At 38.7% G+C, this 21,233-nt stretch overlaps 4 protein-coding genes across 4 annotated transcripts; 1 reads left to right on the forward strand and 3 right to left on the reverse strand.

Moving 5' to 3' along the window:
* The first annotated feature begins 957 nt into the window (after nucleotides 1–957).
* Nucleotides 958–3,572, forward strand: LOC140796091 (uncharacterized protein At1g01500-like). Its single transcript, XM_073148956.1, has 3 exons — nucleotides 958–1,165; nucleotides 1,853–2,595; nucleotides 3,121–3,572. The coding sequence occupies exons 2-3, from the start codon at nucleotides 1,900–1,902 to the stop codon at nucleotides 3,346–3,348; spliced, it is 924 nt and encodes a 307-aa protein (XP_073005057.1). The 5' UTR covers nucleotides 958–1,165; nucleotides 1,853–1,899; the 3' UTR covers nucleotides 3,349–3,572.
* A 430-nt stretch (nucleotides 3,573–4,002) lies between these two features.
* LOC140796089 (succinate dehydrogenase [ubiquinone] flavoprotein subunit, mitochondrial) lies at nucleotides 4,003–10,438 on the reverse strand. The gene is made up of 16 exons (XM_073148954.1): nucleotides 10,091–10,438; nucleotides 9,419–9,574; nucleotides 9,013–9,100; nucleotides 8,445–8,591; nucleotides 8,207–8,347; nucleotides 7,122–7,207; nucleotides 6,945–7,037; nucleotides 6,790–6,853; nucleotides 6,460–6,603; nucleotides 6,167–6,354; nucleotides 5,892–6,066; nucleotides 5,640–5,810; nucleotides 5,396–5,465; nucleotides 5,178–5,298; nucleotides 5,064–5,101; nucleotides 4,003–4,407 (listed from the first exon to the last, which is right to left on the reverse strand). Exons 1-16 carry the CDS (start codon nucleotides 10,208–10,210, stop codon nucleotides 4,305–4,307), a joined length of 1,905 nt encoding a protein of 634 aa, XP_073005055.1. The 5' UTR covers nucleotides 10,211–10,438; the 3' UTR covers nucleotides 4,003–4,304.
* Nucleotides 10,439–11,163: 725 nt separating this feature from the next.
* On the reverse strand, nucleotides 11,164–14,212 carry LOC140796090 (sulfite exporter TauE/SafE family protein 3-like). Its single transcript, XM_073148955.1, has 12 exons — nucleotides 13,853–14,212; nucleotides 13,583–13,742; nucleotides 13,286–13,486; nucleotides 13,098–13,162; nucleotides 12,968–13,001; nucleotides 12,762–12,841; nucleotides 12,599–12,685; nucleotides 12,429–12,479; nucleotides 12,068–12,289; nucleotides 11,803–11,896; nucleotides 11,576–11,716; nucleotides 11,164–11,494 (listed from the first exon to the last, which is right to left on the reverse strand). Exons 1-12 carry the CDS (start codon nucleotides 14,093–14,095, stop codon nucleotides 11,412–11,414), a joined length of 1,461 nt encoding a protein of 486 aa, XP_073005056.1. The 5' UTR covers nucleotides 14,096–14,212; the 3' UTR covers nucleotides 11,164–11,411.
* Nucleotides 14,213–14,881: 669 nt separating this feature from the next.
* On the reverse strand, nucleotides 14,882–19,595 carry LOC140796023 (proline-rich receptor-like protein kinase PERK15). The gene is made up of 9 exons (XM_073148860.1): nucleotides 19,489–19,595; nucleotides 18,673–19,291; nucleotides 17,300–17,839; nucleotides 17,061–17,147; nucleotides 16,901–16,971; nucleotides 16,228–16,304; nucleotides 15,993–16,140; nucleotides 15,744–15,905; nucleotides 14,882–15,465 (listed from the first exon to the last, which is right to left on the reverse strand). The coding sequence occupies exons 2-9, from the start codon at nucleotides 19,205–19,207 to the stop codon at nucleotides 15,175–15,177; spliced, it is 1,911 nt and encodes a 636-aa protein (XP_073004961.1). The 5' UTR covers nucleotides 19,208–19,291; nucleotides 19,489–19,595; the 3' UTR covers nucleotides 14,882–15,174.
* Nucleotides 19,596–21,233: the final 1,638 nt, after the last annotated feature.

The following is a 21,233-nucleotide window of genomic DNA, read 5'->3' on the forward strand; positions in this document are numbered from 1 at the left end:
GTTGGATTCGCCTAATAATTATGTCTGATGTTTTTAGATTTTTTTCCTAATATATAATAACTCTATATACTAAAGAAAAGATTCATATATAAACAAGACAACTGAGTAAGTCATTAACTCATTATGTGCATATCAGAAGAATCAAATCAATAATAACTCTTAACTACTGAGCTATTTTGATATTTTTGTCAATGTTCTCACAATCAGTAGGGCACATCATCATTAATCACAACTACTTATAGTATCACAATGATTGTTAAAAAAAAATTATTATTATATATATATATATTAATAATTTTATTAAGGTTTATCTACCTAACCAATAAGAGTAGAAGAAAGAGAGAAGGAAACACGACAATTAAGAGGAGATGGGTGACGCCGACCGATTCAGTGTGCTGCCACCTGTCAGGGGGTATATAATAATATTTTTTTAGATATTTATTCACTTTTCACACCCTATACTGTGTGTTTATTTTACTTTATGCCTTCTAATTATTTTTATTTTGTTCCTGGTTTTTTTTATATCATTCGTTGAAACCAACCTATACGGCGGTAAGATATTTTATTAATGTGAGATTTTCTAATAACACCCTATAAATTGCCTATTTCTGATTGAACACTCCATTTTTAATCCAGGTTTATTATTGACTCTACTAATTATAAAGTACTATAGATTTATATTAATCAAATTATTTTAAATTATATTCCACCCTAGTCCATCCCACCAAATTACAAACAATAATTTAGGTATTTCAGAAGGTATCTTTATATTCTTTTATTGATACCCTTTATTTGAATATAATTGAGCTAAGTTAACTCAGGTATTATATAAAAATCATTAAAGAAAAATTAAGGGCTGGATAATAAAATTTAAGTGCTAATCAGAAAATAATAGAACTATAGGAGGTTATTTGAAAATGTTCCAATATTAAAAGTGCAGGGGTTATATTAAAAGTTATGACAAAAAAGTTTAGGGTGTGAAACGAGAAAATCCTAAATGTTCTAAACTTCTAATCCGGCTGGGTTTTGTTCTATCCGCTCCACCTATTCGCCTTTTTGAGAGAGAGAGAGATAGATAGGAAGACCACTATCTTTGGATTTGCGGGTTTCATCGAAAGGTTGGATTTTTACGCGTCTTCTTCGTCTCGGATGCTTGAATTGGCTGGTAATTTGTTTGGAATCTCTGATCTCCTAGAGTTTTTGTAACTTTCTCTATCCTTGAAGCGATGAACTAGGATCCAATCCATTGTTAATTTCCTCTCGAATCGAAGATCTGTTCGCAGGTTTCCTTTTCTGAAACTCTTTCGAGATTGATTTCTCCTGTTCTTGCTTGGGTTTTCCTAAGAATTGGGAAAGATTACAAATCTGGATTTGGTTAAATTCCACTGCCGGTTCTATTTTCTTCGTCTATCGATCTATAAGCTCAATTATCGACGAAAGATCACGTCTCGTAAATTAGTATTCTGCAGTAGAATAGCTTAATTGCTGTATGTTTTCTCCTTTTTTATATATATTTTAAGAATTGCGCAAGAGCTATTAATTTTAGCCAATAGCTAACTTTTGGATTTATAATATCCGTGTCGTGGATTGGTACTGTAATTGGATTGCAAGGGGGGAAAGAATAGTGCAAGAAATAATACTTAGGATGAGTTCTAAAGGTGAAAGGATACAAGAAATAAGGATAACTAGTTAGGAATTTGGAGTAATATTAGGTAGATGGCCTGAAAATTTAGTGATTTTGTGAGGTATAATAAATTTTGCATCTAACTTTTCATCTAATTTCAATTCAATCTCTCAATTTCTAATTATCGATTTAGCATGATCTATATGAGATGTTAACTTGGCGTTGCAGATAGAGGTTAATGTGACTAGAATTGCTGAAAGGATCTTCCTTCAAAGATGGAGGGCTGTTACACTAAACTAGATGAGGAGGCATCGCTTGAATCTAGCAGGAAGATCATTATGCATCCTCTTTACGTCCCACGTTCATCACCTTGGCTGGATCTGAAGGTCTTCTATGTGAGGGTGAGTAATTGTGAGATTGATGAATCCACACCAGATCATCTCACCCTCAACCACATCCCACTGACTCCTGATACCGTCATCGAGGTGAATGGTAGAAGAAGCAGCATTTATTCAGAATGTGTCTCATCTTCCCTCAGAAGGGATAGAGTTGACAAGACGTCTGAAGAAGCTACTTTTGTTAGCACGGATAGTATAAGGATGACAGGGAGTGTGAGGTTCCAGGTCTTTGATAAGGATGATCTCTTGCTCATGGGAGACTTGGAATTGTGCAACAGCAATGGAGTAATCGGGGAACCAAAAGGCTGTAGTAAGAGATGGAACATGAAATGCCAATCTACGACTGCCAGCAGTGGGTTCTGGAAGGGCAAGCAGTATATGAGTCCAGAGAGTCCTCACCCTGTGATTGAGGTATATGTCGCCGGTTGTTTCTCTGGGGATCCCATTATCTTGACAAAGACGCTTCAGCTTGGTCTGCGGAAGAAGCACCAAATGAAAGTCACGCTGAATTCGATTCCTGAGTATGAGACAACTGGACTGGAAAAAGAAGCATTATATGAAGATTCTTTGAAGGTACTAGAGATTTCCTGTAATATTCAATCTGTTTTCTGTGAGTTCAAGCATCGCAGCATCTGTTGCACATGTTATTGCCTATTTTTATGATGCCTAATTAATTACCACAGGCTATGGTTTGCATTATAACGACATAAAAGTTACACCCATTAGGGAAAAAAATTACTTGTATTTGCGATATACTTATACTAGTAGACTCATGCTAGCAGGCTCCGTTATACAAACCTACCTTACCAGATTAAGCTCATGCTAGAGAATGTAACCCTCTAAAAGTTCTTTCAGACTTGGAGAAACTCTGCAAGGAACTAAAGTAGTTGTGTTTATTAAAGGGAACCGGCAGCCCATCTTTAAGATAACTAGAAGGTCAAAAGATTATGGAAATGCAAATGTTGACGCCTCTTAGTTTATGAAAATTTATTTCTAGTACTTCTTTGCATTCTCTAAGTCATCATCGTCTTTGCGTTCTTCTCCGCATCTTTCAAATATATAGCTAAAATAATGAACAACCACTTCTGATCTTTGCAGGTATCAGAATACCAAGAGTATGAGCCTGATAATGATGTGGAATTAGACTATAACAGCATGTATTCAAGATCAGATTATATAGAAGGGGAGGATGGTGAACTTTCTTGGTTTAATGCTGGTGTCAGAGTCGGAGTTGGGATTGGCCTTGGCATTTGCCTCGGCATTGGAATTGGTGTTGGCTTGTTGGTTCGCACGTATCAATCCACCACGAGGAATTTTAGGAGGTGACTTGTTTGATGACCTAATTGATCCAACTTTTCTCTTTCAGCTTTTTTAACCATCACTGTACTTTTCTCCCAGCTGGCTAACTTGTCCACGATGTGTAGGAATAGCCTGTGTTTTTGTAGTTTTTCTTCCCTTTTTGTCAATTCCGGTCTCTTCTTTTTTGGTCTGGTTGTATCTCAGACAAGCAGTAGAGGATGTTGTGAGGCAATAAACTTGTTCCTTTCATATCCATATGTGCTGGAAGATTTGTCATCTGTTTTCTCATCACAGGGTAGTAAGTGTAGTTTTTCTGCACAGAACTTTGTCAGCAGAAGAGATAACTCTCTTGTTCTTGAACCCTCTTGTGGTGATGCACCTTGTCCATACAGAATATATTTCGTTGCCTGGAATTAATTGCCATTTTGTTAGATTGCTGTTCCACAACACAGTAGATTTCACTGGATCCCACTGAGGAGACGCTACTTAGCTCTGTGATCTACCGTTTTGAAACTGCAGTCAGCAGCATTCGACAATTCTGTGATCCGAGGATTTAACTTCAACTGGATGATGAATAAAATTTGAATTTAAGGAGGACAAAGATATACCTGCTTTAAGAAAGTTTACAAGAAAAATTATAAATGAAGGCTTTGATCACATCCCGCAACTGTGTTCTTGAAGTAGTTTGTAACTCTGTGTAATAATTTATTAACGGTGAAAATTTACATCATGCACAACAGCAGAGGAAAACAAATACATTTTATTCTTTGTAAAAGAAGACAATTGATCATAAGCCTCGTGATGGGCATCAATGTCTCTTGCTGGATTTAAGTTTACAGTACAGGCGTCAGCTTTGCCCGCGGAAATGAAGTATGAAATTATTTTTTTTTCCCTAGAATACTGCAATGACTCCTTTATTTTAGGAAGTGAACAAAAAACTCAGTGATCGTGCTGACTTCGGACCCAAGCAATAAGAGCAGGGTTTAGTAAACACGGGCCTTTGGTGGGAACGATTCAATTTCATCATCGAGAGTATTCATGTGGACTGGCCTATACGCTAGTTTGACCTTCCCATTCTCCCAGTACCTGCATATCAGAACAAAATAATCATGTAATAGAGATTGGAGAACAAAACAATCACAACGAAAAGAACTGATCTTAAAGCCAAAGGAATAGGTTATGCATAAAGGTCAAGACTCGGAATAGCTCATATTTATAGAACCTGGGCTTATAGAGCTCTCACTATGGAGAAAGATGTGTGTGTGTGGTGGTTGGAGTGGGGTAGGGAGGGGGTGGTGATACTAACTCAGAAAGCATGGATTGGCAGAAGCAAGAAGAAGCATAAATTTGTCATAAACGAGGAAGTGAAATAAAGGAGACCGAGCGAGAAATTACATAACAGCAAGTCATCCATGGAAATGATATGAGGTTCTAATAAAGAAGCATAGTCTGTCCATATCAAATGCTCTATAATGACATCATTTAGTGCTGCCAACCCCCAAGTTGGCATGGACTTTAGGAGTATTTCTCAATTCAAGAACCATATTAGATGGTTGGTGCTGATGTTATTGGTTATGGAACATGAGAAAAATTCAGCAGCACTAAAAGCCTAAAAATTAAACTCACTCCCATACTAGTTTAGAGCTACCATACAATCATACAAAGCATTTGCATAATATACTGCATTATCTATTCATGATGTAAGATGTTTCAAGATAAATAATAAAGGATAGAAAACTCACCCTAGTGAGTGTTTCATCCAGTTCTCATCATCTCTTTTCTGCGAGAATTGCAACATCGCGTCAGTGGGGAAAAACATGAGAAGGCAAGGGAAAGATATGAGAACAAAAACACACCGTAAAATCTTCACGAGCATGAGCTCCTCTGCTTTCCTTCCTTGCCTCAGCTGAGTGCATAGTTATACATGCATTAATCAATAGGTTTTCCAGCTCTATAGTCTCTATCAAGTCTGAATTCCTATACAGACAGTTCAACAAATTATATAAAGTTTTCAGTCACTGCATGCTTACAGAAGTATAAAACCTAACTGATGCATACTGAAAAAGGATACTACCATATCAAACTCCGATCACGAATTTTGACATCATGGAAACTCTCCCACATCTTGTCAATAAGCTGACAACCTAATAAAATACCGAGCAATAATTGTTAACCAGAAGGCTGACTTTGATCTTACCACTACTAAATGCTTTTATCTTGCTACTATAAGAAACTTTCCAGCAAATCATATTACAGTGATTTGTATGCCTAAGCAAATATTTAATCAGAATTCTATGGATTGCAGCTGCATAAGTTACCTTCCTCTAGTGTTTCTTGTGTTCGAAAAACAGCAGCATTATTTTGCATCACGCGTTGCATATTTAGGCGGATCTTCGATGTTGGAAGGGAACCATTTGAATTTCGTAACTTATCCAACCATGCAATGGTCTTCTCCCCGGCATCTTTCTCAAGAGGCTTCTGTTTCTCTCCTGAAGTTCCACATATATGTTTACCGTCATATGGTATAACATAAATCATAAGCTACTCATAGTAGGGTACCAAAAACCTACCTGGCCTGCAAATGTCTGCAACCCTGTTTGCACAAGCTCGGCCGAAAACAACTATGTCAAGAAGAGAATTTGCACCTAGCCTATTTGCACCATGAACAGAAGCACAAGCTGCCTCTCCAGCAGCCATAAGACCAGGAACTACAGCATCTGGATCATCACCTTTCATATGAACTACCTGAGATCCGAGAGACATGGTAAAGAAAGCGCAATAAGAACATATACAGATTCAGCCAAGAAATCTCAGGATCACACAAGCACTGCCATCTAAACATTACCTCCCCGTGGTGATTAGTGGGAATTCCACCCATATTATAGTGAACAGTAGGCAAAACAGGAATAGGCTCTTTAGTGACATCAACTCCAGCAAAGATAGCAGCAGTCTCAGATATGCCAGGAAGTCTTTCCTTGAGAACCTCAGGAGGCAAATGATTCAGGTGCAAATAAATGTGATCTTTGAGAGGGCCTGCAGCCATTTGAATAACAAATGAACTAAGCACTATGATGATTATCATAGAGCAATATACATTTGCACTCAAAATTTTAAGATTGTAAAATCTTTGTTTCTTACCTACACCACGACCTTCTCTAATTTCCATTGTCATAGACCTTGAAACAACATCACGTGATGCAAGATCCTTGGCACTCGGAGCATATCGCTCCATGAAACGTTCACCTTCACTGTTTCTAAGAATACCACCCTCGCCACGCGATCCTGAGCATATAAGTAAATGATATTAAAGTCAAAAGTTGACACTAAGAGTAGTACTCCAAGCATATTAATATAGGTACCATACATTAGTTAAACCTTGTAGCATGCAGGCTCACTCATCACATAATCAAGAGAATATATAATATCATTAAGTATAGAAGTAGGAACTAAATCAAAGAATGTAAAGACCTTCTGTAATAAGGCATCCAGCACCATAAATGCCGGTAGGATGGAACTGTATAAACTCAAGATCCTGAAGCATGAGTAAGAAACCAAACGTAAGCAAGGGAGATGAATACCCTGAAAGTATATCTTATTCATTGGGTTCAAATAAGAAGACTGACCTGAAGAGGTAAACCAGCACGTGCAACCATAGCATTGCCATCCCCGGTACAAGTATGAGCTGAGGTTGCTGAGAAATATGCCCTTCCATAACCCTGTGGATGAATCAAACATACTCATGAGAGTTGACTGATGATAATAAAGGACAAATATAACTTTACACTATAGCATATTGCTACCCCAGTGGCCAGGATAGTTTGTGAAGCACGGAATCGATGAAGAGTCCCATCCTCCATATTCAAAGCAATGACACCCTGGCAGACTCCTAAACACAGTTAAGAAGGATAGTCAGATTCACCAAAAAATTGCTGCGCGGATATGATTAACCAACGCAGGCTGCAAAACATATTTTCTAGTTGCTTAAGTAGAAACAATAAATAGTAAAGAAGACACTGATATGCCTTGCAGCAGTTTCCGAAGGAAGATAGAAAGATGAGAAAGAAAACAAGACAAACCAAATCAACAAAACGAAGAAAGAATTCAACAATGGTTCATTCGATCAGAAGGTCCTGAGCTTCTAAACTAACAAGTCCTGATAATATGAAATCTTATTCTAAGGGCTCCAAAATCTAGTGATACAAACTCTCCAACAACGGCATATGTTATAAATTCTCACAAGCATGAGAAAGAAGAGTCCCAACTGTGGACAAAATTAGACAATTAGGATACATAAAACAGCATTAAAAAATATTAAACTCTGATCATATAAAAGAACGAAGCAGCAGCTGTTGTATCAACACAGGTCTCCCAGCAACCAAGGCACGAGGAGCAAAAGATGACAAAGTAATTCCATCTCATTAGTAATATGCATGCACAAACATCTGTGCATGAATGTATATGTATACATGTGTATACCTGAAAAAAAAATTGATCTGACAGTACCTGTGTATCTATATTCTTAGGTGTGTATGTATGTGCATGCATGACATCTTCCAAATGAGAGAACAATTAGACCAACATAAATACATGTTCCAGCAACATGTGTGAATTAGTTGAACAATTATGGCAAAAAACCATAGGTATCTAACATCATTTAATAGCATCCATATATTAAACTTTAGCGCACTGAAGAGCCCAATGGATATTATACGTATCACAGCAGTAATAAAACCACAAAACACCCAATAGTGGATATTCATGTCAAATTACAATTTGAGTTACCATAAGCACGTTGCAATATGACCAAATGGATCTAAATGTGGATGATAAACAAAAAGGAGAGGAGTGAGTATTATAGTTAATATTGGGGTTATGTAATTAATACCATTTTTGTCTGTGAGAAGATCCAGCGCAAAGTATTCCACAAAGAACTGGGTGTTATGCTTCATTGCTTGACCATAAAGTGTATGCAGCAAAGCATGACCAGTTCTGTCAGCAGCACATGCACAGCGGTATGCCTGGCCACCTGAAGATCCCAAACAATTATCGAAAGTATGAAGAAATAAATATTAAAAAAAACAACCATCTTAATAATATGATGGCAGCAACTTATAAATCTCCACCTTTTCCAAAATTTAAGCTTTGCCCTCCAAAAGCACGTTGATAAATTTTGCCATCTTCAGTTCGGGAGAATGGTAGTCCATAGTTTTCCAGTTCTATAACAGCTTTGGGTGCTTCTCTGCACATGTACTGAATAGCATCCTGATCACCTTCAAGCACAAAAACATATGCAGGTCAACAATACATAAACATAGGAAATAAACTTAGCAATACATGAACATAGCAGTCCGATGCAAAGGAAGCATTTTTATATCTGCAGGCCCTGTATCTTGTTGGGACAAACCCACGCCAATTAGGCACAACCATTTCAGAACTTCTTTCTTTCTGCCTTCATGTAAAGTTAAAAGAGACCGACTTAACTAGCAACATCAAGAGAAAGTCTGAAAGTAGAACTGGCAACTAGTGTCTAACAGAAAAATTGAAGAAATGATACTTTTAGCTAGATCAAGACAAAGATGTTAGGCATTTTCTGTTCTCCAGCTAACGTAACAGGATAAATAAGAGCTTCTCAAGGTCCTACAACTGAGATAGGCCCAAAAAGAAAAAAAGGAAATGCAGAAATGTTGTTACCTAGCCAGTCACTTCCTTTGACTGTGTCATACATATGCCACCTCCAGTCATCTTCACTCATATTTCCAAGAGCAGCATTAATACCACCCTGCATGCACTCTAGCATGATTAACCACATACTTAAGTGCAGAACAATACTGCAGAAGAACAGTAAGTAAAGACTATCTCATAGCTTTTATAAATAAAGCATCTGATATAACAGCTGCAAAGAAACTTTCTGCAAAAGTATCAAGCTGTCTGTAATCACAACTCAGTGAAACAAGGTGTTTTTTTACAAATATAGATTTATTAAAGATTTAAAGGCCCTGCAGGGAAAAAAACCAATCAAAAGGCTTTCTTTGGAGACATTCTTAGAACATGTCCACTGTAAATGATAGAATATTCACTGACAGAATATATATCATACCTGTGCAGCAACTGTATGCGAGCGAGTAGGGAAGAGCTTGGTGATGCAAGCTGTGTTAAACCCATGCTCTGAAAGTCCAATTGCTGCTCTGAGCCCTGCACCTCCAGCCCCTACGACGACCGCATCATAAGTGTGATCCACAATAGTATATGACGACTGCTAGCCATCATCACGAAGCCCATACAAGAAAATCAATTAATATCTATCGATAACACATAAAAAGCACTTGTATCGTAAATAGATAAAAGAATATATACAAACTGGATCGTGCAAATATCTGAAAAATGAATCAGGTCTTGGAAATTACATTATTGATGAATACTTAAAGAAACCTATAGCATCACAGATAGGTTTGATATGTCAATTATCGAGATATATCGGACCTAATAATGCAAATGAGCACCGAAAAGCATGCATATTACGTGGCAACCAATGATGGAACATTCATAACAATCGATAACATCACGAAATCATATGAGCGATCCAACTAAAACAATTACAACCAGCAAAAGAACTAGAAATCGCTGTCGAAAGTAATCTAAGATCACAATAAGAATAGAATTGCAACTGATACGACCTCGTAAGCTTAGACCTAAAACCAAAACAAAAATCCATCAATCCGCACGAAAAAGCTAAATTATATCAAAAATACAAAATGATCAAAGATTATACCGAGCTCGCGGAGAAGAATCTCGACTTCGGAGCCGAGTGGAGGATTTGATCGCCTCCGATTGATACATTCCTCTTTGCGAAGAGGCTTCGAATGCCTCGGGAAACGCAGCTGCGCCACATCTCTTTTCACTCCCAACTCGAGAATAGAGGAAAATTTCGCTGCACAAGAACGGCTCTTCCTCTCTCTCTCTCTCTCTCTCTCTCACTATACGACGGGATAAAGGTGAGGGGTTTCTTTGCAAAAAAGTATAAAAGGAATAGGAGGGGAGGGAGAAGGGAGAAGGGAGAAGGGAGAAGCGAAGGGTTTACGGGGGAGAATAGGAATTCCGGTAGGCGGAAAAGGCGTGTAACCACTTGTCGCGCTACTTACTATATTTAGGCTACTTTCTCATATCCGAACCTTGGTTTTGTAAGAAACTACGAACATGCCACCCCCTGCTTTTCCTTTTTTATCATTGTGAATTTTACAAATTACTGCCTGTGTGTTAGCTTTATCTTGCAAAATTCTCTTTTTTTACGATACTTTTCATCTATCTTACGGAATTATTTATGTTACTTTCTGTCTAAATTATCCTTCTCTCCACCACAAATCCGACCGCAATACAGGGAAAATTTCATTTAAACCCCTCCCTTTTTAGTTATCTTGGGTCCATCCCGTACGCTTATTCTCGTAAATAATAGGAAAGAGGTAATCTTCCACTAGACCGAGGGAAATTTATGTTGTTTGACCACCGAAGTCACGAGTGAGCACCCGAAAGGTGTTCGATTTCTTGCCCAAGAGAAACTCCTCTGCGATCAAGAGGTGGGAGTAATGGCCACGACCATGACCATCTCACTGGTTGCATTAGTCGAAGCGCGGCACTTCTAACCACCAATCATGCAACCCGAACGCCATCAATGATGAAACTTTTGGACATTCAAACTTGTAACCATGGTTGTCATGATCAAAGTTTAATCTTGGCTTTGCTCTTATCTTTGTTCTTGGTGAGATCTGTTGAAGAAATAAAGATTAAGTAAACAAGCTTCTAGCTTCAGAGCTTCTATGCATAGTATATATTAGCTGAACTGATGGATGTTTGTATGATGATATCACCATAATTTCATTAACAATTCAAGCTTTTCCATATTACATTTTGGAGAGCATTGAACTCTACTTAGCTATCATAGACATGCTAATTAAACTTGCTTTCTGGAGAAATGAGATCTTCAAATTTCTGCTTCCATTCCAACACTACAAGAAGAACAAAAACTAGCTTAACAAAAGACTCTGACATTGCTGTTGGATGCTCAGCACCAAGCAAGATGCTTCAAGCGGAAAAGCTCAATTGTGGTAGCAAAGATTCACAAAACCCATATGCTCCTTCCTCTCCATCTTTTCCACTATGTTTGCTATTCCAACTCCACCTGCAGTTTTGAACACAAGTATTAAAATCTTTTAGGCCATTAGCATGTGCTATGAAAGCATCTACCTTGGATTAATTTTACCTAAACTTATTGCGCTGACGAAGATGGTTAATGCCAGAATAAAGATGATCAAGGATGCTCGGCCCAAGAGAACGATCAATCTTCTTACAATGTGCTGACCAGTGAAAGCCGCAACGGTAGCCAAAAATATGAAGTAACCAGCTGCACATATAATCAGTTAGTCTTTCTTCACACAGCAGTTGATATTTAAACTTGTCGGAAGAAATGTAGATGTTATTACAGCTTACCATATGGAACCGGGAAGCGATCGAGAAGGTAATACTGTATGACAGACATCGACGAAGAGAAGGTCATGGCAAATGTTGATGTTGCACTTGCAACCTGTTGCAGAGAAATTACGATGTCTGTAAGAACATGCGAAAGCAAAATTAAATGCACAATTTGTGTGTTTCAAGTCTAGGTTTCTTGTCATTATTCTAAACTTGAAGATTATTATTTTAGTTAACTTTGTGCAGCTTATAGTTATGCTCCTATGGCAATGGAGTGTATAACCTGAGGAGGAACTCCCATCTCAAGAAACAAGGGCCCCAGGATGAACCCTCCTCCTAGCCCAAGAAGGCCACCAACTATCCCAGCTACTACTCCACATGAGCAGTACAATAATAGCTGAAGAAGCTTCCATGTCTTGTCTTGTTTTCCTCGAGATGCTATGGTCCTCTTCCCTTTGCAGAGGCTGAGAGCTTCATATAGTGTTACAGAAGCAGCAATTGGCACCTTCATGTTACAAAGTGTCAGTTATCTTGTCTCCAGATGATGAAACTATGCAAGAAGGATTTAAATGAAGAACAACGAGCATAGGCAGATTACAATCTTGTAGATAACATGAAGAACAAAGTATAGCAGGAAATTATACCTGTAAGGTGTTCAGAACCCAGTACTCTATAGAGCAAGTTCTGGCATATGTCTGCATTTTAATAGGAGATGCAGTCATTATGTACAGTAGTATACCGTTAATAGTATGCAAAAACTAATTGAAAAAAAGAAATAAATTCTTTATTGATTATTTCAGAGTGATCATCTGACCTTAACTATCTGCACTATGAGGAATGCCACCCAGACAGATAAAAGCATCATAAGCTCCTTCCAGTATATATTATCTTTTATCGGGACCTGAGAAGAGATTCATATAAGCATAGTTCTGAGCTAGAGAAAAAGAAAAAGGTTAACAATCTTCTTTAGAACATACCTCCTCATCTGGTGAAAACTTGATCTGTGTATTTGAACCAGGAGAGCCAAGCAGTGGTTTGTACTCGAGTTCTGGAGTCTCTATATTTGTTTTTTGTTTCCAAAAAAAAAGGAGAGAGAAATAATGACACTGAAATTTAAATTTTCAAGAAATTCTGTTGATTTCTTTTCTATTCTTGCTACCATTATAAGAGACACTGTACCTACCATTTGTTTGTGATGCCAATAGCTTTGCAGCTTCCTGAAATAAAATGCAAAGCAAATTTTAAGTGTCTCTGCTAGAGAAAATTGAAGAGTTGAAAGAAATGGAGCCAGGAGTGCTTAATTATGGAGATACCTTTTTAATTAGGGACTCCTTTTTCCATGTCTCTATACCTTTGAACAGTGCCTTTGTTGATGTTCCTGTCATAAAAATGAGTACTTATTATATCACTGGAATTATATTGATAATTTTTTTTTAACTTAATGCATTAGTACAAGAGATCGAGTCACAAATATCGATTTATTCGACAAAACTAGTAATACCTAGAAAGAGGATGATGAGAAGAACAGTGACCATCCAATCTGGGAAGATGACATTAAAAGCAACACCAATGCTGATACCTAACATGAGCATGGGCTGGAACAGCAGTGCAAGATCATAATCAATGATTGGCAAATCGAGTGATGGGTGCCGCAACCTCAGGTTGTAGTAAACTGTTGATCCTGCAGCTCCCATGATCATACCTGCAAAAACAAATTATAATGTGCTTACATCATACAAGAATCGAAATTAAATCACTCTTTTTTATCACTACTTTTGTTCTTCCTTATGTATCTTACACTTGGAGATAGCTGTGGAAGTCTTAGGATCAAAGCCAATGATCAAGGTGAGCATAGGCACAAATATGCCGCCTCCACCGACGCCGCCAATGCTCCCCAGAGCAGCCCCTAGGAATCCGATGATCGAACCGAGCACGACCCTCCATCCAAACTCCATGTCCTAGCCAAACATGATCGTAATGTCATTTTTTTTAAACAAAACAAATATTTACAGAACAAGAGCAAAATGCATTACAGAAGTTGAGACAAATGATGATATGAATTCCATACAGGCCAAACATGATTGTAAGAAGATTCGCCGTCGTCGAATAGCGAGTGAAAGGTGTAGGAGAAGATATGTTTGAAGTCTTTCTCCATTACGTCTCTGTAGTTTGAGCTGCTGCTGCTGACCGTTTCATTCAAAGAGGGAGACAAGGGCCTCTTTGCAAATGCCACTCCACTACTCAAAACCAGGCTCCAAGAGAGGAGGAGAACTCCTACCCACATCAAACTAGTCTTCTTTCCTCCACCCATTGCTTTACTATTTCTACAAAGCCAAACAATCTAACTCAACCTCAATGACTTGGGGAATGCTTCTTTGATTACTTCCTCTCTTACTTTTTTCCTCCTCTGCTTCAAACTCTCTCATCTGATCTCAGGATTAATAGGCAGAGTAATATAATGATGTTTCTCGTTTAAAGCACGTATTCAAGTACAAGTTCAGATCGCCTGGAGTCTCGATTGTAGGAACTTACTGTAAACCATCTTGTGAGCTAATAGTTGGCTATCACGTGACGGATGCAGTAGATTCCTGCGTAGGGGCTGTACTGCAGATCCGAACTCGTTACTTGTAGTAACGGAGTTGCTTCGTGTGTATCGTATAATAGAACTCTGGATTCCCTTGCACTGGCTGTTGTATAATTCCGTGGTGGATTGTAACGTCCTCTCTCGTGATGTTTCCTACGACCATGCACGAAATTTCGATATGATTGTGGACGTTAATGGATCGGGTCATGCAAGTTCGGATTGGATTATATTTAGCTTGGATCATAAATTCCTAATGCATATCCGACCCTGTGATATGGTAAGATGATGAGACTCTAAATCAGGCCATATTAAATTCATATATCATCCAGACCGCTGTTGTAACCCAGTGATCAAATTCTATTAATCTACGACAGAATTCATTAAGTTTAATTTTCTATGAACATTAGAGTAAGCTCATAATCTATCAAACAAACAAAAAAAAAATACAGATATCATCCCTTAATAAACGTGTCTCGTGTAATAATAATATAGTGAGATGAGATGCACAGAACCTGGAAAAGAATAATAAGCAACATTTAGATAAGAAAGCTTCTGTTTGAACATCCTTTCCTATATACAATAAATAAACCAATACATGAATTCTCAATAACAAAATAAAGAAAAGAAAGAAAATAGCAAGTTCTCTCTTGCTCAAATCTGACATACAGATCAAGTTTTCTCTTCGCATGCCCTGAGGATGCTGCAGTCTTTGGTAGAATTCAGATGTTTACTAAAAAGATGGTAGTAAGACCTAAATCCATCTTACCCTTCTCCATAGAAAAAAATTGTTGGGTCACCTACCACTTCTATAGTTGCTGATGAGCTCTGTGCTTTTGAATTCCAACTGTATTTAACTCTCCAGAAAATCCTGCATCGCTGCTCGAGGCTGAGTGAGGTTGCCTGTACTCAGTCATGGGTCCGCTGTATTCACCGCTATACTCAGGACTCACCATCGCCATCTTCTTGATCCTCCTCATGTTGGAGGTGTAAGAGCTAGAATCATAATCAGAACCTGAGCTAAAGAGCATGCTCTGCCCGGGCCTCATTCCCTCGTTCAAGTCTTCAAGTGAAACATCACCTTCCAATGCCCGTACAATCTGTACCATTATGCCATACCATTATTGTTTATAGATTTAACTTTTCAAGTGTTCATGAAAGGTATTATAGGCTTATGAAACCTCTTTTCTTGCTGAGATAGAAATAATTAAAGGGGATGTTTCACTAGCTTGTATGATCTTTATTGTTCAGAAGCTAAAAAGGGGTCAGAAAGCAAAACATCTAAAAGAAATGCAATGCCACTTTCTTTTCTTCTTTGCTGTATCTACATTCTGTGTATCTAGCCAGGGAATGAGTGTTTATTTCAAAAGATTCATACCTGACTCATTTTTGGGCGCCTCCTTGCAGAATGACGAACACAGGCAGCAGCAGATGCCACCATACGTGCCATCTCCATTGGGTCATAGTTGCCTTCTAATCGCGTATCAGATAATTCATCATAATTTCCATCAGACAAAGCACGTGATAGAACAGGCCTTGCCTATTTGTACCAAGAAAAAAAAAACATGGACATTAAATGCAAAAATAATAGATGATCTGATACATTAATATAGAGCAATATACTTACCCAGTCTACCAAGCTATCTTCCATGAATGTGTGATTACTATCAACTGGTCTTCGTCCAGTTATCATTTCAAGAAGCATCACGCCATATGAAAAGACATCAGATTTCTCTGTCAACTTGCCACTGGAAGCATATTCAGGAGCCAAATACCTAGAATGTGGAGAGCAGAAGTGTTGAGAAAATGATGTGTGGATATGATTTGTGAAGTCTTTCAGCTCCACGAGATATCTGCCTTACCCAAAAGTTCCCATGACACGCGTGGAAACATGTGTGTGATTGTCTGACGACAGCTTGGCCAATCCAAAATCGGCAACCTGGAAGACATCATTACTCAAGTGAAGCATTTTGGTGTAAGAATTCACTACTCATTTGTATATTAAGGTAGACTACAATATATAGAATCTCATAGATAAGACCAAAGCAGTAGATACCGTGCTCAATTTAGTGCCCTAAACTAAATCCTGATAATACTTAAAAGTTAAAAGAATGTTATTTAAAAGTCAGGTTGTGAATGAACATGGTATTAGGATTCACATTGTGGAATTCCACATGAAAGTTCAGCAGTTATATTCATTTATAAGTCTTTCAGCTGTTATTCTTTCTGCATAATTTGTCTTTTATTTTTACCAATCTCCATCCCCTTGTATTAATCTCCTTTCATTACAAAGATATAGTTCATTTATGAGCTCAATCACAGTCATGACACTGGTACAGAAGGCAAGCCAAATCTCCTTTGTAACCTGGACTTTATCAAAACTAATGCATTCAGGACATAAGAATGTAATTTCTGAAACTCAAAGAAGAAAGAAAAGGACGAAGTTTTAAGTTATCCTACAACAACTCATAATGGATAAAGAAAAAGGAACTAAGAAAGAAATGTATATTTGGCCTGGTATTCTGTGTTCCATACCATTGCTTCAAATTTGAGATCCAGAAGAATGTTGGCAGATTTGATATCACGATGAATAATACGAGGGTGGCCTTCATGTTAATAAGATAGATGACAACAGTGAGGTATAATCAAGAAAATTTGGTGGCAGTATCAGAAGATACTAAAAGTTATCACTTACAGTCTTCATGCAGATAGGAAATGCCCTTGGCTGATCCTAGTGCAATCTTGAGCCTTGTAGGCCAATCCATTACTGGGAGCCCCTTTCCTACAATAACCATCAAAATAATTCAGTGGGCTTTGACCCAAAATCACACATTCATGAGTTTATTTGAAGAACTCCTTTTTTTTTTCCTTTTCTGAGAATATTCATTCATAAATTTCATTAGATTATTAATTATAAATGTGGAAGAAGCTAACCATGGAGGTGATACTCAAGAGTCTTGTTGGGGACAAACTCATAGACCAGTAATCTCTGTGACCCAGCTATGCAATATCCGACGAGGGAAACCAGGTGACGATGGTGGACCCGACTGATAATATCAACCTCAGCATGGAACTCCCTCTCCCCTTGACCACTTCCCGACTTGAGCTGTTTCACTGCAATCTCCTTTCCATTTGGCAGTAGCCCTTTATAGACATAACCGAATCCTCCCTGCCCCAGAAGATTTGCCTGTGAGAAACTGTTAGTTGCAGCTGCTAGCTCCTCATAGGTGAATGTACTTTTGTTGAAACCCAGGGCAAGGGCAGGGGAGGGAGGCGGAAGAGGAGGATTATGAGGGCCTGAATAGGCTGAACTCATGTCACTGCTGTTACCCATCTGCGGGGGTGGCGGCGGGTGCCACCCACCTCCTTGTGGACCAAGTGAGCCTGGTGGATGCGGAACCTTAGCCATCTGATCCATCCCTTGGTGTCCATTGTGCCACTGCAACTCCGGTCCACTACTGTAGTAGTTACCATCTACAATGACAGGTGAGATATGAAATCAGATCTAATGTTCCATAACCGATTATCCTACGTCAATCTATCGTGTTAACACAAATCTCACATAACTAAATAGATATAATGCAATTCAAGAAATTCTATTCAATTCTTTGGAGCCTAGTCATTTTTTCGGTTATTCTTGAGATGACAGATATTGCTGAGAGAGGTTTAGATTACAATGATCATAATTACTTGGAAAAAAAATTGTAGTTTCATAAGGAATTCATTGCCTGGAGATAATTCTTCAATAGATAGTCAATGGGAGATGTTTTTGTGAGAGAACGAGACAAAAGTCTTGGCATATTTTGCTCTGTTCCCTTATGATTTTATTAACCAACAAGACAAATAGATGCAAGCTCTGGATTTGTCCAATAAAGTGAAGATACAGCAAGAAAAGCAACACAAGGACAAGATTGACACAATTTATGGAGAACCAAACTAAAGATGAGAACAACATTGCTTGTTCTACATATCAAATATCGATAGCGAATCCACATTTTGAACAGTGTCATATGGTGTGAATCCGACCTGTAAATGTGTAATATGATGTGATACTACTGGTATTTAAAGCATTTCAGACAGATTATATATGATTCTACAATGTCAGTAGTGATTCCTCAAAACTAAAACCTGTTCTAGTGATAGTGCTTGACCCTCAATCTACAAGAAAAATGATCATCTTGATGACCGGGCTTCTCTGTACATTTGCGTAAGGAAAACGTGGAAACAACTTTTCATTTGATTGCTCATAATTGCAGCGCACCCGAAAAAGAATTCATCATATCAACCTTGAAATCAACAAAAGTTACCTTTGTACCCGGAGGGATCTGCATAATAATGCATAGCATTGTGGGGCTTCTTCTTCTTCTTTTTCTTGGAACAGCAAACACATGCTACTATCATAAGAATAAAAAATAACCCAACTCCGACAGCAATACCAACAACCAGGGGAACATTCACATCAGATTGGTGGCTGCTGCTGGACTTGGAAGACGAATGTGAAGGGGATGATTTGGTCTCATGCTCTGGCGGAGGGGGTGACAACGATTTCAAAGAAGGGGGAGATGGCGCTGATGACTTGGGTGGTGGAGGAGGCGAAGGTGGGGACTCGTCTGATTTGGACGGTGGTGGTGCTGACGACGAATCACTTTTAGGGGAGGGTGGAGGGGGTGGGGATTTTTCAGGAGGCGGAGCGACAGGACTGTCGGTCGGAGGTGGCGAAGAAGGTGAATCCTTTGGAGGCGGAGACTGCAGTGGCGGTGGCGAGGAGTCTGGAGGTGGTGAGAGGGATGAAGAATTGTTTGAGGAGGTAGGAGCTTGGGCAGTCGTAGAATTTGACGACATACTTGATAAGAAAACTGCAAACCAAATCACACCTGCGTATCTATAGCGCTGCTCTTTATGGACAATATAGCAGACTAATAACACCTACAAAAGAGACAAGAACATAAGCAGATCAAAACAACACGCATGCCACATTGATGAAAGAAAAACAAAACAAACACACTGACTTCGTGCAAAGAATGCTCATAAATCTATACAACTTAGCACAAGTCCTCATCTTCCTAACGGAGAGATGCATCTGTCGGCTTAAGAAAAGTAGGCAAGAATGCTCATGAGATTACTCTTATTAGGGGAGGAGGTGGCTCAGAGAAGGGCGAGATGATAGATGCAGCGTTAGTCGTTGGCTTCGTCCTTCTCCAAACACCACCTCTCTCCAATCCGAGGGGAGTTTTTTTAAGCCTTTGCTATTTTTATGTGGGCATGCCATTTGAAGCTCCAGGAAAGCTGGAACGGAATGGAAAACGAATTAAATTAATTAGCAATTAAACACAGAAAGAGCGGGAGAGCTGCGACGAATCGAAGGCTATCCGTCGCCTACAATTAACTTGCTACCTATTTCTGGTCGACAGGTAGTTGGGCATTCCCGCGCAACCGCCCGAGACACGTGTCATGGTCGTCGCCAGTTGGCCAGTCAATTCTCCAACAGCAGCCAGCCTTGCTTTTTTTTTTTTCTTTTTTTTTAAATGGTCTCGTTTCTTTTTTTTTCATTCAGGAGATGGGTTAGATAAATTACCAACCCTCCCTATATATAAAATCACTTAGGCTTTACTAAATTTTTAGTTAATATAGTAAGCTGTCTAGTCTAGACTTCAAGTCATGTGCGTCATCGAACAATTGCTCTGAATTAATTGCTTAAGACCTACTTTAAGTCGTCGCGCTGTCAAACTGTTCTTCTAAATCAATCGTACTGTCGAGACGTCAACCGAATCGAGCTGTTGGACCAAACTACCAAGCCACCAGACTATTAAATAATTTTTTCACAATATTATTTAGAGTTAAAATTTACCCAGCCTCCTTTGCACCAATCATCACGGTGAGAGAAAGGAATACCAAGCTCAGCTTCCAAGAGGCTCCACATCCAGGAAAGTAAGAGAAGCCCAACTTGAAGGAATACAATGAGTCCATTAGCGAGGGGACTTTTCGGCCCGACCTTTTTAAGTGGGTCTATGAGTGGGCCTTCAGTTTAGCCTTCAGATAAACAAAAATTACAGGTTAATTGATTTAGATTATAAATTAACTGAGTTAGATAAACGAGGATTTTTAATTAGCTATGTAAGGATCTTTAGTTCTTTAATAAACCTCTTCCATTATATTTTAAACGTTGATCTAATTTCCGTATGGCTGGATGTGAACACCGCATTGAATATATTAGTATATAATTTGTGTGCATTCGGAAAATTCAAAATTGACGAATTAATTAGTAAACAGTCAACAGGTAATTAAAAGGCGCCCAGACTAGTCCACACGAGTCCACTTTGCAATTTGCATCCAACCCTAAATCTCATCCGACAACATGCACACACATGTTCCTATGTTTCTTTTGCCCTTTTTCACTTTTTTAAAAAAAAAAAAAAATTACTCCGTGCCTTCTTCTCATTGGGAGAATCCAAATCGGATACATTTGCTTGGAATCCAAGCATTCAAACGAACTCCTTTTAACTCCAAACGACCAACCAATCATTTCAAGAGTGTAGACACGCACATTTCGAAGTCCCACGATAACCCGAATTGAAGAACTCGGATCTCAATTTCTAGCACCACCCGAATGCAAATCCGATTCGAACCCCACAGGCTAGAGGTTAAACTGCTCCGCGGCGCATTCGTATAACGTAGTCCCCTCTCCTTTCCCTGGAAATCCAAACCGTCCAGTAACTGGCATTCATCGTCTGATTCAGTTCGTCGTCGCGGTGTAGTTTACCGCAGTCGAGGAGTGAAGGTGAATACTTACGTAGTTACGTTAAGCGCACCGCAAATCCCGACCACACGTTCCACACTTATTGGTGCAACTAAAAGTTACGTATCTCAC

Source organism: Typha latifolia, chromosome 10, assembly GCF_019914945.1.
Source record: "Typha latifolia isolate L0001 chromosome 10, TyphaL0001v2, whole genome shotgun sequence".
Classification (NCBI taxonomy): Eukaryota; Viridiplantae; Streptophyta; class Magnoliopsida; order Poales; family Typhaceae; genus Typha; species Typha latifolia.